The following is a 17,035-nucleotide window of genomic DNA, read 5'->3' on the forward strand; positions in this document are numbered from 1 at the left end:
GAACTAGCATTCATTGATTCCTTTTGCTAAACTAATATATTGGTCCTTAAACTTATATACCGATCCCTATTGCTAAGCCAGCCTATATCAACAGAACGTTTCCAATGTGCAGGCACACTACTGGTCTGTGACGAACAGTGATGTGTACTGTTTGTTGGAGTTTTTATTATTCTATTCCTTTTCTAAGAGTTTCTAATGTTCCTTTTTGACTTTTTTGATCACATGGAAAAAATTATAAATGTTTTTCCACTTCTGAATATTCACTATTCTGCCTCCAATAGTTTTTCCACAAAAAAAAAATTCTTGGTAAGTGTAGCAAACCCTTCTGTATTGTTTTCACAAATTCGATGGATATGGGATGGGATGTGTTTCCCAGATAATATCTTCAGTTGTTTTCATTCACCCTTTCTCTTTTTGGTCTGCACGACTGGTGTTAGCTCCAGTGTCGCACATTCCTTGCATGTTTCTCAGATGAAACAAGAGCTCAGTATTGTAGGATGCTGCTGGGATGGACAGGACGACTTCTTTACTCTCCCACCCCTGAGTTCTTTTCTCAGCTGTTGGTTGCAGGGAGCTGTAGACCATATTGCAGAAGACTCTTCATGTATGAGTTGATGGGTTGCAGTGGAGTCAGTGATCTCATCTATGAAGGTGAGAACAGGAGTGCCATGTGATTTACTCATCTGAGTTGGCATCTTAAGTCAACATTAAATTGCGGCATGCTGTGGTCCTATTGGTTTTATGCCCAGTAAGTGCTGCAGCATAGCAACACCCACTGTGTTCAGAAAAGTAATGTTCCAACTTCATGCTTTATGTGCCAGCCAGTAGGTGCCTTCCTCTCACAGTTCTTCCCAATGAGACTTTATAGTTTCTTGGGCACTCTTGCAAGGTGGCTCACCCTCATGTTGTAATGTCAAGCCCATATCCTTATTTACGCATGCTCTAGCTAGGTAAGTACATCCTCACCTCGTGACTGATCTGGTTAATGACCATCATGTACTAAACATCAGAACTGGCTCTTCTCTACTGACTTGGGTGTGAGCAGGTCTGGCCTTCATTCTGTAGATGAAGGTGTTTTGGAGCTCCTTCCTAGGGAATTGGAGGTATTGAGGGAAGACTTCCCTGCTGCTTGGAGCTGTGGGAAAGGCATTAGAGGTCTGTCTGCCTGCTCTTGAAGGTCTTTGAGTTCTCACTCCAAAATGACCATCCCATCCTCCCTATTGAATGAAATCTCCCCCAGTGAGCATGAGGTTAAACAATTTCAATCCTGGGTCTGCAGGTTTTCTGTGTGGTTCGTAGGAGGGTTTGGACTAAGCTCCTAAGTAAAAGAGTTCACTATAGAGAAGACATACTTCTGGAGCATGTTTGGACACTTTCTGCCTCCTATGATTTCCTTTCTAGTGAAAGCTGTCCTAAAAACCAACTCTATGAGAGATTTCTACTTTCCAGCAATGGTGAGTATTGCCAGCATTTCAAGCCCCCACTTTCATGAGGGGTGCTTGCTGTTGCTGCTATGAAGCCAGAAGTGTGACAGAAAGTTTGAACATAGCTTAAAAATGGTTCTAAAACTATTCTGGCAATTTTCAGAAATTTCTTTAAAAGAGGCTCAATTTTCCACATTTTTATTATGAATGGAAACATTTTCAAACATATTCAAAGGAGAGAGATGAGTTCCATAGTCAGGGCTGAGCTTGTTGCTAAGAGCGATATTTTATAAATCATAAAATACTTTCTGTGCATGTCCATTATGACCACTTGGATATTTCTGCAAGAACTGTGGCTTTCTGAATCCTGTTAGGAATGACAAGCCCTGAAAAGCTCTCAGCAGAAACGCAGCAGCCTGTTTTCATTTGATGTACAACCTGTGAAACTGTACGGAATTCAAAGGATTTTTGTCAGTAGAAGAGGAGTTTATTCCTGCAGAGCTGTCTCAAAAGAAGACAGCCTGGGTGGACTGCAAACCTTTCCTTCACTGAGGAGATCTCAGCTAAATAAATACTTCCCGTGCCGGTGTTGTTGGTAACAAGAAGGGCAGCAACTGGCTGATGTTAATCTGTTGTAGTGTTTCACATTAATGAAGTGCTTGCAACTGAAACAGAGAAATGCAAGTCAGGCTAACACAATGCTTAGGTTATTACAACGTATGATGATTAACATGGGCTGTGAAATTCCAAAGGTAGTTCAGTAAGGATCTTCCATTTCTGTAAAATGTAGCCAAATACGAGTCGGCTTTTCTTCTGACTGAACACAAAACAAGATCTGCCAGCATTAAACCAAAGCAATTGTTGGGCTGTACCTTATTCTGGACAGATTTATCTAGTATTTGTATGCTTTTGCCGTACTTTTTTCTTAGCTTTTCTTCCTCCATGGACACTAAAATATGTTTCTAAAACAGAAGTGTTGTTTCTTTTCTTAAAGTAAAACAAATAAATGAGCCTTATTTTCAGTAGTTTGTAGCTGAATTTACATTTGACTTTGTTGTTGCGTGCATCATGCCCAGTACGTTATTAAACTCTCAAAGTCATTCTACACACTCTCTAATTGACTGAAAGCTTCGTCATACTGTTCCACGTGACTCAACCAAGCTCTTGGCATATGGATCTCTTCATTTGAGAGCGCTCTTTCAGGCTGTTGGGTTTGGGCACTGTATTCAAATTGGTCCCTTGGTAGTGGGGGCCCTGAGAGTTGTCTCGGTATGTTGCTCCATCTCTTGCCTGCCACTTTTATCTTTGGACAGGTGATTGTTGGGCGGGGAAATCAATCCCCCGCTGCCGATGGTCATCTGCAATGCATGAGGTGGGCTCGTGGAACGTTTTTCTACAAAAGCAGTGGCTTTTCTCCCTCTAGTGGCAGACGGCAAAATTGATGGATATTGCTTCGCATACTGCGTGGGAGCTCAAAAACTCCAATTAAAGAGATTATTTAAATGCAGTGCAAACACTTATTCCATTTAGTCTTAGCAGGAAGAAAAAAAAAATCATTCTACATCTGTCAAATATAGGCCAAATAAATCTTCCTATTATGACAACTGTCCTGGCTATATTTTACAGGAACAATAGAGAAGGAATACCCTTTTTTCTCCTCCTTTTTTTTTTCCTCTTTCGTTATCTTTTTGCCCTATCTCCATTCCAGGATAGTTTGATTCTTGTTATCCGAGCCTTCATTTTGTTGTGTGAGAAGCGTTTGTGCTCTCCTTGCTTGCAGACTCCCTGTTTGTCTTTTGCCGGCAAAGAGTAGCCAAGGGAAGAAAAGGCTGCGGGTGAGACATTCATAGGCTGCTGAGGTAGCTCCTGGATTGTGATTTAGGAGTGAAATAAAGATGTGCAATAATTTAGAGTGGTCCCTCTTTGTTCTAGTAGTAAATCTGCTTTCTTGGGAAGGAGATGCAAGACGTCTTGCTTTCTGTTTGCTGGAGCCTGTCCATGTTTAGGTGCCTTGCGTATGGGAGAAAACTGTTTCTGCAAATGCACATCTCTCCTTCTCCCATCATTTCCATCTCTGCCAGCAGCAATGCTGTATAAATCCTACAATACTTAGGCATATGGCTAACTGCAATGGTCCTGGAAAGCATCTCTAGGATAAATACAGAAAGCTTCAGGCAAGCATGCCACGTAGTGTTTACTTCATGAAATGAGACGAGCCTTGGGTTTTTCTCCCTGCCAGTTCTGCCACAGTGAGCCTTCTTTTTCCTTTGAAAGGGAAGCATACACTATTTTAACTGTGTTACTGAGTTAACCAGCCAGGATGAACGCTGCAGATTTTGCAGCACTAACATCACCGGAACAGAGTCATAGAATACATCACAGGCTTATCAACTATAGTTTGCAAGTACAAATTCAGTTCTGCAATTTTCACACTGCTTCTGAAAGCAAAACTGGATACACAGATTGAATCTCACTCTTGTTTCATACCTGCTTGCTTGTACCAGCAGCATGAGACAGGATGCATCTCATCTGCTAGGCTACAAAGCCTCTGTTTTTCAAGTCTCTAAGTGGTCTGATACTTTTGAAGTTCTCAGCACTGCAGATAAATTATGGCACTTATTTAAGAGTTTGAATATGCAATTAAGCATCTAATTTTAAACTTGCATGCTCAATAATATTGAACTTTGCTACAGAGTTATTTCCTTTTTATGGTATCCGCCAACTGCTGAAGTATGCATTAGTATATTTGACATATTAATGCAGTAATAGAGGTACCTGGGCAACTGGCAGCCAAATAATCACAAAAGAGACATCCAAGGTGAAATCATAGACTGCAACGAATAAGGAAAAACTGCTTGCCTTTATGATTTACTCATGAGTGAAATCCTTATCTCCCAACCAACCTGAAAGATCAGACCCAGCTGCAGAAGCCCCAGTAGCCTGATAAGCCAGCACTTGCTGCCATCAGCTGCCACATGCATTGTTTTTTTCCCTCTTATTGATGTTTGTTCTTCCTTTTCTCAAAATCTTTTTGACAGCATCACAGTATGCTCCTATAATTCTAAATAAGCATATTCTGGCCGGTTGATAAATGAAACACTTCGCTAGTACCAATCCACTGTGGCATTATGAGATCTGGGCCTTTCCCAGTTACTGAGTGGAACTCTCCTCCTTGTGTTCTGGCCGATCTGAAGTCATGAAGCTAGCTGTGTACACACTGAGTGGCTGTGAGCATTCCCCAGGTACTGCAGCTGCTGGTCTCTGCTGTACAGTGTTGCCTACCTGTCACTCATTTGCCACGTTCTGTGCACTAGGAGCTGATTGAGATGGCATTTGGATATAGCCATAGCCCTTATTCCCAGCAGGGAGGCTCGTTACTAAATCAGCAGAAGTGGTATTCTCAGTTCCATCAGATGCACAAGTGTCATCCACTTTGTACTGATCTGTTGAACAGCAAACATGTAATGTAAGGGACAATCAAAGCACTAGGAGACAGGCTTTTACACCACAGAAGCCATCTCAGTATTTAACATGCTGAAAAGACAAGCTAATAATGAAAGACTTGTCTAGCTGTCTCTGTTCCTTTGACACCTAAGGTATTTTGTAGGTACTGTCGGCCAGCGTGAACTTTAAATCAATTTACTGCATGTGTTTACATAGGCAATAAAACTATTTGCCATATCATTTAACTACACAGAGAGTGAATTGTTGACCATGAGCTGGTCTGACCTTTTCAGGTCTAATCAAGAAATCTGAAATATTATTTCAGCCTGTCAGCTCCAGTAACATGCAGTAAGAGTATCTGGATCTAACTGAAAATGTCAGGGGCACTCTAATATGCAACCCATCAAAGTTACGATACCAAGAACTGGTAAAGAATATCAATCTGAGAAATCCATGGTGCATCTCAGTTGCTTAGATAAATTGGTCTGCCATTGCTGCAGGCTAGCTGCAAACATGCATTAAAAACAATTCTTTGAGATACAAGCAAGATGTACGGCCGTTTAAATATTAAAATGCTCTTGAAAGACGGAGAGTAATCACACGTTAGAATTTTACTGGAAGAAAGTTAACTGAGAATACCACCATTGCTGTGGTCCATGTCTGAATAGTTGCACTGTGCAGTCGTGTAGGTTTAGTGGTCTCGTGTAACTTTGGAATTTTCTTTCTTAATAACCTGCTGCTTGCAAAGTTTTTACCATTTTCAGAAATAATGCCTGCATAAGCTGAGGTGTTCTGACCAATCTCATTTGTACTGGAGTTACTATTCAGAATTTTCCGTATTACTGCACTTCTTGTGATAAAAAATCTGGCTGTTGTTAAAAGCTTGCTCAGAACCAACACTGTTGTCCTTAGGTATTAATGCTATTATATTTCTCTGTTTTCTTTGTCTCCCAAGTTTCCTTTGATGGTGTTGTACTGGCAACTCAGAGAGAGGATAAATCTGTCTTTAATAGCTGTTTATTAAGCATGAGACCAATTATTCATTGATATAATTTATGGATAATGAATTTAAATTTGGGTTAATGAGCACGGGCACAACAGGAAGCATCTTTGCATTGCAAGAAAAGGGCATTTTGTAAGCTAAATGGCCTATCAAGATTGTATAATCTGAAAGAAGTTGCTGCACTAAAATTGAGTTGGTTTTTAATCTAATCATGTGTAGTTTGTGTAATTTAAGGCATTATTAACCGAATTGCTGTTATTAGTGAAATGTGGTTGGAATGGAACAAGAATTAGAGCGAACTGTCAGAAGCGTTGCTGAGCCGGTAGCTTTGTATTTTAGACTATCCTGTTAATGCTGTCGGAACTGTTCTTGTGAGGCAATGCTGCCCTCCCCTGGTATCTGGCATAAATTGGGAACTGTTAGCCCAGCCCAAGCCAGCTCTAGTGCATCAAATCATGGAATCAGAGAATCATTAACATTGGAAAAGATTTCCAAGATCATCCAGTCCAACCATCCATCTGCCGCCAACACTACCCACCAAACCACGTCCCTCAGTGCCACATCCACACGGTTCTTCAACACCTCCAGGGACGGTGACTGCACCACCTCCCTGGGCAGCCTGTGCCACTGCCTCACCGCTCCTTCTGAGAAGAAATATTTCCTAATATCAAACGTGAACCTCCTCTGGTGCAACTTGAGGCCATTCTCTTGTCCCGTCGTTAGCAGAGGGAAGAGGTCGACCCCCACCTCACCACAGCCTCCTTTCAGGCAGCTGTAGAGAGCAATCAGGTCTCCCCTGAGCCTCCTCTTCTCCACACCGAACAACCCCAGCTCCCTCAGCTGCTCCCCATAAAACCTGTGTTCCAGATATTGCTGAACTGGAAAAAATGGTGAAAGAAATGCTTAAAACACCATTTTGTGCTTTTTCTATTAAAAAGACCAAAAAAAAAAAAAAGTGCAGTTTTGTGGTTCTTTTAGGAGTACATGGTGTAGGAGTGAATGAAAGTAGGAATATTATATGGGAATACACTGTGAACGCCCAAGACAACAAATTGAAGGCTGATTTTTGTTTGTCTGGCAATTTGGAAGATGAACCGAAGACAAAGGAAATAGGTATCAGCTGCTAAAAGCTAGCGGGACAGATTGTAATAAACTTTTGTTTAACAAGATAGTTTTATCTTGTATTTAATGTTTAGAGATTTATTGTTAGTGATTGCATGTTGAATTCTGCAATTGCAGAGTAAATGGTATCATGGCCAACAAGTTGCATGGGAACAGGGCCAGCGCTGATGCAGATGGAGCTATGGCAGAGCTGCCCTCCCAGGGGCTACGAGGATATCACTTTGGCTCATGAAGGCCCTCCACAACAGGTTCCTGAAAGCTTGGGAGACAGACCGTGGAAATGCTACTGCTGTGTCATCTATTCTTATGTATTTTTTCAGGCATCTGTTACTAACCACTGCCAGAGACAAGATACTGATGTAGAAGGTTTCCTAGTCTGTTTTGCTATGGATGTTGCCTGTTTAATAAGTGCACTGCTATTTTCTTTAATTTTGTCTTCCTCCCACTTATCTCTGCTAGGGAGTTTCACCATAGTCCAGGTAGCAAAAAGAGGCAAGCCTTATTTCAAACAAAAGAATTTTACTTCCCAAATCTGATTCCAGTAAAATGCTTTTAAGTATATAAATATATGAAAGGTTTAAAATAAAAAATTATTTTTAAAATTGAGATTTAATAATTTCTGGAGACCTTGGAAAACGCACAGCTTTTCTCCCCTTGGCAAATCTCTTTGTCATTCATTTGGCTTGATTTGTTTGCATCTCCCTTAATGCATTGAAGATCAGCTAACCCTAGAGGAAACAGAAGATTGCGCGTTAAAATCCCCAGCTGATGTATTTTGTTTGACTCAGACGTGAACAGATTGCTAGGTTCAGGATCAAGAGGAAAGGTTCTTTTCCCTGTACTGATGGATTAGGATTTGCTCACAGACTTTGCTTGAGTGTATGTTCTGCTTCTTATGGCCAGTCACTTGGGAAGTGCTTCAAGAACTGTGGCATACGATAATATACCCAACCTGGTTCAGCAGTGCATTACGGTGGTGGCTGTCGATATTGCAGTGCTACCTCTATTATAAGGTCCTGAGAGTTGTTTTACATCTGTGGTGCCCTACACTCCACAGAGCATCTGTTTTATGGACCATTTTGACCTTGACCCCAACCGCTCATTTACCCATGACTAGCTGGTGGGACCTGGAGGTCCCTACGGTCCTTCACAGGCTTCTTGCTGACTGCAGAGTAATGCATGTAAGCTAGTAGGCTAGAATTCAAACACAATTATCTGTGAAGTTTTCTCAGTTTTTTTTTTAATATATTATTTAAAATGAACAATACTTTTGAGATCTAGCTGTAAAACCACAGGTATGGTCTCATAACAGAGAAAGGTGAGCTAAATCAACACTGAAATGCATCGTTCTGCCTTTCTCCCTCGAGGCTTTCAAGGCCAGGCTGGATGTGGCTCTGGGCAGCCTGGTCTGGTGGTTGGTGACCCTGCACATAGCAGGGGGGTTGAAACTAGATGATCACTGTGGTCCTTTTCAGCCCAGGCCATTCTATGATTCTGTGATTCTTTTTGCAACTTTCTGCTGCAGCAAAACCAGTTTTACTTGTTCTTCCTTTTTCGTTAGATTAGTATTACATATAGTTTTGTTAGATTACTACTATACATAGTTAGATCAATACAGCACCCCAGCTCAGCTCATGAGATGATTATGTGGTTGGCAGCGGTGTTGTTCTTTGACCTAGAACAAATGTAAGAAGTCTAAGACTGTGTAACTGATTTCTTTCTTCTCCATAACTTTTGCAGATCTTAGGGCTGCTGGTGTGGACCCTGATCGCTGGAACGGAATACTTTCTATATCCAGCTTTCGGCTGGGTGATGTTTGTAGCTGTGTTTTACTGGGTCCTCACTGTCTTCTTTCTGATCATCTACATGACCATGACCTACACCAGGATCCCCCAGGTGCCATGGACCACAGTGGTAAATACATCTGCTCGTTACTGTTTTGGATTTGCTGGGTTGTCAAGAGAATAAAATACTGATGCATTCTGCAGCTGCAGTTACCCAATTATACTGGTGCTTTTTGCAGTTTTTTTCCCCTAATTTCTGTGTCTGCATCCCTGCAGTGTCTAACCTTCATACTACTCAGACACTACTGCTCTTTTAAAATACTTTTCTTGTGATGCTTCACTCTTTTGTTCATCGATCGATTTAGTGACTTGATTTTTAATAACGTGCGTGTGACTCATATTTATGCACGGTGGCCCATTTTCCACCCTGTAGTGATTACATCCCGTGAAGAATGAATCTGTTGCTGCGTCTGAGCTAACAGACCTACTTCTATGGCTGAAACAGTAGGAATCCCTACATGAATCAACACCATGAGTTGGAAATGGTACCGTGGATCTTAAAGCATGAGTCTTCCTCTGCTAAATGAAAAGGTTGCTCAGACAGGTAGCAGCAGTCTCACTAGCCATGTACAGCCTAGAGCGAAAATGGTGCTGCAAATTGTTAGTGTTATATGTATGCAAAATACCTGCCATGTCATCCTTTGCTTTTAGCTCAAGTCTACATGAAAATTAGGTAAACAACTAATGTAATTAGAGAAAAAAATCACAGGCATTTGAAATTCAGATCTAAGTTTTGTGCTTTGAAGAAACCCTGCTAGTTATACAAGTCATTGGTATATTTTTGCATGATTTTCATAATATGCTGATGTTCAAGATAATAGATTCTAGAAGTCATTGTGATATAAGCCAACTGGGTGTCCGTGACCCATACAAGAATTAACATAAATCTGGTTTTGCATTTGTCTGATGCAATGAAATACTGCTTTTCTCTCTTTTTCTACTAGCTAAGGGTTATTAGTGAGAATTCTGCTATTTTTATGATAAAATATGTTTGACTTCTGTGTTGCAAACAGTGTATGTGACTAAAATTGAATACACTTTTCACCTCCCCTTTTGTTGCTGTAATAAATAGCTAGCTATAGCAATTACTAATAACAACAACCAGGGTTATGTTCAGATAGCTTCTATGTTTTCAAGTTTCATGGCCAGCAATTACCTTTAAGGCTATAACACCACTATAGAAATGTTGGATGATTTCAATTACAGCAGTAATGTGTCTGGGTACGGTTAGAAGTGTGTGCTGTTTCTCTTTTTCCCCCCATTCCATTAAATGTAAGTAAAGTACATTCAAAAGGAAAACATCTTTGTATCCATTTGGTTACAATTTTAGTTATTACCCTTCTTTTATCAGTTTAACACTGTTATCAGGCAACAGCTGCAAGTAAATGAGTTGCCCCTGATCTATGTGGCAGACAAGCTGCAGTTCTTGATTAATTTCTGCTTGAAATGGAGTGTATTTCTTGGTCTGAGTTCCAAACGTCTTGTAGATAAGTTCACCCACATGTAGGTCCAGAAGGTAGTCTCCCTCTGTGGTACAAGATAATTCAAAGAGAAAATGCAAAACAAACCAAAGATGCTTGCGTTTCAGCTTCTTTTGCCCTGAGATATCAAAAGAGCTATTGGGAGCAGCCTGTGAATTGAACCTCTGCCACTCCTGGCTGACCAAGGTGTTCAGAGAGATGTTTTTAAAGTTTTCATTGAGGAGGGCATGACACACACCTTTTGAGTGACATACCTTTTGAGAGAGTTTACAGCCACCTCCTCCCCATTCTCCAAAGTATCAGTCTCTGCTAGTTATTGCTCTGCCTCCTTAGGCAACAGTTAGCTCAAACTGTGCCTATTGTATGCAGTATCCAAAATTACATCTGGACTTCTCTGTCATAAATCGGATTTTTGCAGGTTAAGCACATTACCAAATTGCTTAAGATGCAGTTACTTTACTGCAAATTAACCCAAAGGATGTGCTTCAGAACTGACTATCCTTAATAGGGCCAGTTCTTTGCTAAAACAATCAATGGAAGCTTTTAAAATCGGGTAGATTTGAATTTAAGAAGCAGATGGTAATTTAGCATGAACCATTTGGTTTGAGTAATATATTGGCAGTAACGGCCCAATCAGCTTGCATTGCATTCCATCTTCCCTAGCAGTGTTATTTCCCAAAGCAGCACTTCTAAAAAATTATGTGTTTTTTTTTCTACATGACAAGATATTGCAGGGATTTGTAGCTTTCCAGGGTAATTGAGTCTTTTTGGAACGGGAAATTTAAAAATAACAACAACAAATATTCTAGGCGGTCAAGTTCGAAGTTGGAAAATCAGTGCATTGCAGAAGCTGTGCTTTCCAGTTTTTGGCACCCTATCCTAAAATTGACTGTTTGATATTTTATTACTGTAACGCCTAGATAGAAGAGGTGAGATTTGTACAAGGAGATACTATGTTTTATTAGATAGCTGATACAGGCGAGATAAAAGCCATTTGCAAGAGTATGAATAAAACCTCAAGTCCCCGGTACTGGGCTTCAGCCAATGCTGAGGCACTGCCCAGTGTTCTCTGCAGGAATGTAGGTAGGTGGATCTTTTCCAAATGTCCTGAAGCTGCAAGGACTTAGAACCACAGGAGAACGTGAATGCTCTTCAGCTTGCATGAATTTGGTCACACCTCTCATAAACTGAGTGGATAACAGATGACAGCACAGCATGCTGCTCTCTGGAAGGGCTCTTAGCTGAGAAAGCAAGTTTCTGGGGAATGGCTTCCCTTCAGGAAGGTTTGAACCCTGTCTGTCATTAGAATGTGGGGCAGTGGGCCAGGCTCCACCGAGTCTGAATTAAGGTCTGCTTGAATCAAATGTCCTGGAGAAGGAGGTGAGGAGCTCCCATACCAATCACTCCAATCTGCTAATCTGTGCTTTGGTGCACTGAGGGAGCTGCTGAGACAGACACGGGTGCCTTCTGCCTTCTGAATGTCACTCTTTTTTTTTTAAGATGGTGACAGAGTTCATGATTGGTGAACTCACTCATGAATAATTGATGTACATCCCCAGCATCCACTGGGTCACACCATGGAAATTAATAAGTCAGATCTGCACCTGTCTGGCATCATTTAGAGACAACGGGGACAACAGAGTTAAGGCTCATGATATCTGTGTGATGCTGTGGGGTGCAAACATAGGGCCAGAAGCTGAAGGGAGGGGACCCTGTACAACACTAGGACTTTGTCTAAATTCACAGTTACTAATTCCTGTGATTGTAACTAGGTACAAAGAGTGTCATGGGTATTCCGCTGCCATATGACACCTCCAAGTGTATTTTATTGCCGAATTCATATGCCTTAGACAGGCAGCAGGGGGAGTTTCAGGGGATTTTTTTTTAAAACACGAATGAACTTCCTATAGCCGTGAGCAAGCAATGCGTAACTAAACGTCGTAGTATTAAAGTTACTTACTTAAAGAAAAATAAACTCATACCTTTTCGTTTACCTTTTCTCAGATGTTCACCCTCCTTTTCATTCCTGTTGTCTCTCACATGCAAAAACCAGAATAAACTGTTCTTGATTATTCTCTGTAGCTTTATGTTAGATTAAGGTCATCTGCTTTGCTTCTTTCATAGTAATGAGCATAGATGCCTTGAGATGTTAACTCTTCTCCTGGGAAGAAAAAATGCAGTGTCTGCCGTGGATGGGTCTTTCAATGACCCATGTAGTCCATTCAGAGCGTTCTCCTCCTTGGTTTTATGTTGTGGGTTTTTTTTTCCTTCTCTCAGAAGCAGGCAGAAGGGAAAGTTACTGAAGGGTGAAAGAATACTCACTGAAAAGATTGTACCCACCTTATTTCCTTCAAAAATGAAGACAAAGTTTTGGAAGCTCCATAAATACTGCAGTTGGGAGGGTTGGCTTTTGTTTGTTTGTTTGTTTTCCATGTAGTCTCATATTCTTTCTGCCTAATATTTAGATGGTGATAAGCAATCTGTGTACCTGTTTTCAACTTTGGAAAATCAGAGTACCTGGCTTTAAATTAAACTTTCCAGTATTTAGTTTGATGGAAAGAGCAGTTGGTCCAAAATGTTCTCAGATGTTCGTGAATAATAAAATAAGCAATTAAATTCTAATCTTACAGAGAGAAAGTTAAAAGAGGGTGAAATCATTAAGAATCACATTTTGTGTGTACGTTGGATGTGCTCTTTATGTTTCAGAGAGAGATTTTTGTAACGTTGGAACAGCAAATGGTAACAAATGTCTTTGCATACGAATTGATAATTTTATTTTATTTTTCAACAGGGTCTGTGTTTTAATGGGAGTGCCTTCATTCTGTACCTCATTGCTGCCATTGTCGATGCATCGTCAGTCACCAAAGAACTGGACAGTCACAATTACAACAGTTGGGCAGCTTCTTCAGTGAGTTCATTTTTTGTTTCAATCACGGTTGTATGTCTAACAAAGTGATACCAAACAACGCCTCTCTGGATGTGAGGGTTGAAATGCACACATTCTGGATTTCAAAGAGTTGCAGATTGGAGTAGGGGCTCGCACACAAAATCTATTGATAGCTGCAATTTAGTTTATAGGTTTTGAAGGCAATTAGGAATTCAGCCAGGAGATGACAGTCACATCTGAAAAGGCTGTAATGCTTTTAAGATCAGACTGTTTTCCCCTTCCTGCCCCCATTCATTACTAGCTTTCTAGCAGAGGTCATGGCCTCTACCTCAGAGTGAACAAACTGGGTGAACACAAAGTTACTTTAGTGCACTCACACAACTTCCAAAGCAGCTTAAACTAACCCAGCTGACTTTGCACTGATGTGGTTAAAGTGCACTTAACTTTTTGTTGGCTGAGCCACGCACAGAGCACAGAGTGGGAAGGTCCTGAAATGGTACCGCCATTTCTACAGTGTTCTTCCTGTTCCAAGCTCACCTTTAGATAATCTTGGGCAACACTTGAAAAATCATGCAACTTCCAACTGTTTTTGACATTACTGACTTACTACTTAGAGCTGGAAATCCAAAGCATTCAAGGTGGGCAAAAAAAAAATCTTTTTTTTTAATTTTATAAGGACCAGATTAGGTGAAGATATTCTCTATCTAAGTTAAAGGAGTTGCAGAAGAACTTTGAGCATTTTGGCAACAGCAGTCAAATTCAACTGTATTGGAGTAACTCTGAATTACAGCTACTTTGCTGATGCTTAATGCATCCACAGTTGTCCTTTCTGGACTACTCACAAATTCTGTCTTCTGCCTGAAGCTTATTTTACACAGTGATGAACACAGAGACCTGAACACCTGCTCTATTTTTGTCTTGGGAATGATGTAACTATGTCCTTGTCACTTCAGTGGTGTTCAGGATCTTCACCTCTTGGCAGGTTGTAATTATTGATCTGCTTCTCAGCCAGTGGTGTTGACAGGAGCTTGCTTGCTGCTGGATAGTCTTCCATGCTGATTCATGCTTTATGCAAAATGCATCAATGCTCATGGGATATTTGGAATCTCTTCTAATACCCCCTAATAATGTTTATCTAATGCACTGTCTAAATAAACTATTAAATGTAGACATGCTCTCTGTACACATTAAGTGTTTCGTGGATATATGTTTGTGAGAATTTAGCAAATCATCCATCTCCAATACTTGTTCTCTACTGGGAAGATTTTGGATGGAGCTTTTAGTTTCTAAGAAATAACATTCTTTTGGTAAGAAGAGTGTTAAAGCTTCCTATTGTTACCAATTTTTATATCATCATCTACAAGTTTTGGTGCCACAGATTAAACTTAGATGAGATAAGACTCACCCAAAATCTTCTGTTGGAAGGCTCAGGTTTACTGCCTTGTATATATGCCTAGTAGTGCCTTGCTCTCAGAACTGCAGTGCCTACCTAGGCCAGTGACAGAAGCAGGAAGTGTTACTAGAATCACAGAATATATTTAGACTGGAAGGGCCCTCTGGAGACTATCTGGTCCAATCTCTGCTCCCCCAGCACAGGGTTAGCTTGCACCAGGTTGCTCAGGGCCTTGTCTGCTTGAGTTTTGAACATTTCTGAGGATGGATATTCCAAAATGCCTCAATGTCATATTGCCATATTTGAGTTCTCTCACAGGGTTGGTTTTTTGTGTTTTGGGGTTTTTTTCTTTTTTTTCTTTTTTCTTTTTTCTTTTCTTTTCTTTTCTTTTTTTCTTTTTTTTGCTAATACCTAATTGAAATTTCCCTTACTGTAACTTGTTTTTGTTCCCTCTTGTGCCTACCACTGCCAACCTCCAAAAAAAGTAGTGTTTACCCTGTTTGCAATGTCAGCTTTATTTGGTTCAGTTACCAGCACAAAACATTCTGGTCTTATCATAAGCTATTTTGAACAACATGCAGTGATTAGCAGGAACTTAACCACTGGCATTGAATTGGACATTATCAGTATAACTGAAATAGTTCACAGCTGTTCTTTTGCTTCTGGGTGCATATGCTGCAAGGACTTCAGAAGCAACATCACTGGTATTCTGTAGTTCCTAAAAATCTTCAAATATAAAATAAATCTAGCCTGCTATAGAAGGCTTCTTCTGCAGTCACTTTCTGATAAAGCAGTGATATCTTAATGTGGTTGCTGTCACTGTCTGCACTGAGAAATAAATTCATTAATAGAGAACCACTGGAATTACTATCATTTGGGAATATGCCTGGGCAGGAATTTTGAATTTAGGTTTGCTCTAAATGACTTACCTGGATGCGCACTGTGCCACCCTGAGGCACAGGTGGCCTTTAGGCAGTTCCTGGAACACAGCAGCACTGTGGGAGCATTAGTTTGAGCTCACACTGTCCCTTGCTCTTTACCAACAACTGATGTTAAAAGCTGCAAGTATAGGGTTGGTGGGCACCCAGTCTGTAGGATCCTTTCTGAGGCAATATAATGTGGAGATAAGTGTTGAAATAGTCTATGTTTTAGCTGCTTCTAGGCCCATATTCCTACACAAAGCTTACTCAAACAATGTTGACTGTGATGGCAACCCAAGTACAAGAAGGCCAGAGACCACCATTTTAGTAATTCTGCTACTTTTCTTTTATCCAAATACCATCATTAATTTATCATATGAATGAGAAAACTCTCAAATATTTTTCTAACACATATTTTTACTCTTCTCTCTGCAGTTCTTTGCCTTTGTGGTTACCTCCTGCTATGCTGGAAATACATATTTTAGCTTTATATCTTGGCAATCAAGAACTTTGCAGTAAAAATTGTGTTAAAATGAATTCTGTAGAATAAAGCATCTTGAGGATTTTACTCTTTTTGATGGAAGCTTGGAACAAGGATTAGGTCTTCTGGAACATTTCTGTTGTAATTGAAGAAATACATGTAAAATTAGATTAAAATGAATATTTATAATATGTTATCATAGTGACATCTAACACTGACTTTGTACTGTATAATAAAATTTCATACTGCTTCTTTTAAAATTAACATGGTATTTTTCTAGACATTGTATAGATGTAACTAAACCTTTAATAAACTTTACTCAGATTATGTGTCAGTTTTGTACATTTAACTTTTGAAGTGTTACACGTGTACTTTTGATAACGAATGCTACAAATCAAAACTAAGATTGATATTATACGTATACAAAGTGACCTTCTGAAGAAGAAATATACCAGAGAGCTTTAAAGATAATTAAATAATTGACTCAACTTTGAATGTTTTGTAAAATGGGAGTAGAAGTATGCTTATTTTGTCTCTTTCTCAGAGGCACATATTTACTATTAAGAATTGTGATGATTGTGTCAGTTTTGTATTCCAGGAGTCTCTTTTAGTCATGAGGTTGGTTTCGAAACCTATTAACAACGTAGACTTGAAGCTTGCTGAAGAAGTGGTATGTATGAAGCACATTATCTTAACAGGTTTCTCAAATCTAGCAGGCTCCAAGGCGTAATTCTAGACAACAGACCCTTAATGCTCAATGTTTAACCTACAGAGAATATCACAAGATATCTGCTAAAGGTAATACCTCTTGTTTCTCTGAGCACTGAGGCTAGTCCGCTAGTTTGTAATATCGAACATTTAGGCCTCAAAATGCTATCAAATGACATAAAAATTAAATCCATAGAAGAAATGTCAAGACCCTAGTAATAGAAAGAAAGAATTTTCTCACTCATTCCCTTTCTACTGGCCTCATTTGTGAGTTATTAGTTTAACAAATCAAGTTTTTAACTCGACTCATATTTAAATACCTTTGAGT

The 17,035-nt window shown here is 40.0% G+C and overlaps 1 protein-coding gene across 1 annotated transcript in view; it reads left to right on the forward strand.

Moving 5' to 3' along the window:
- CMTM8 (CKLF like MARVEL transmembrane domain containing 8) overlaps window positions 1–16,323 on the forward strand; it is a 36,398-nt gene extending 20,075 nt beyond the window's left edge. The window contains exons 2-4 of the mRNA NM_001199703.2: window positions 8,734–8,907; window positions 13,110–13,226; window positions 15,954–16,323. Coding sequence (NP_001186632.1) covers window positions 8,734–8,907; window positions 13,110–13,226; window positions 15,954–16,037 — 375 coding nt within the window. The 3' untranslated portion in view covers window positions 16,038–16,323. The remainder of the gene's footprint in view (window positions 1–8,733; window positions 8,908–13,109; window positions 13,227–15,953) is intronic.
- The last annotated feature ends 712 nt before the right edge of the window (window positions 16,324–17,035 follow it).

Source organism: Gallus gallus, chromosome 2 (genome assembly GCF_016699485.2).
Source record: "Gallus gallus isolate bGalGal1 chromosome 2, bGalGal1.mat.broiler.GRCg7b, whole genome shotgun sequence".
In the NCBI taxonomy this organism is placed as follows: Eukaryota; Metazoa; Chordata; class Aves; order Galliformes; family Phasianidae; genus Gallus; species Gallus gallus.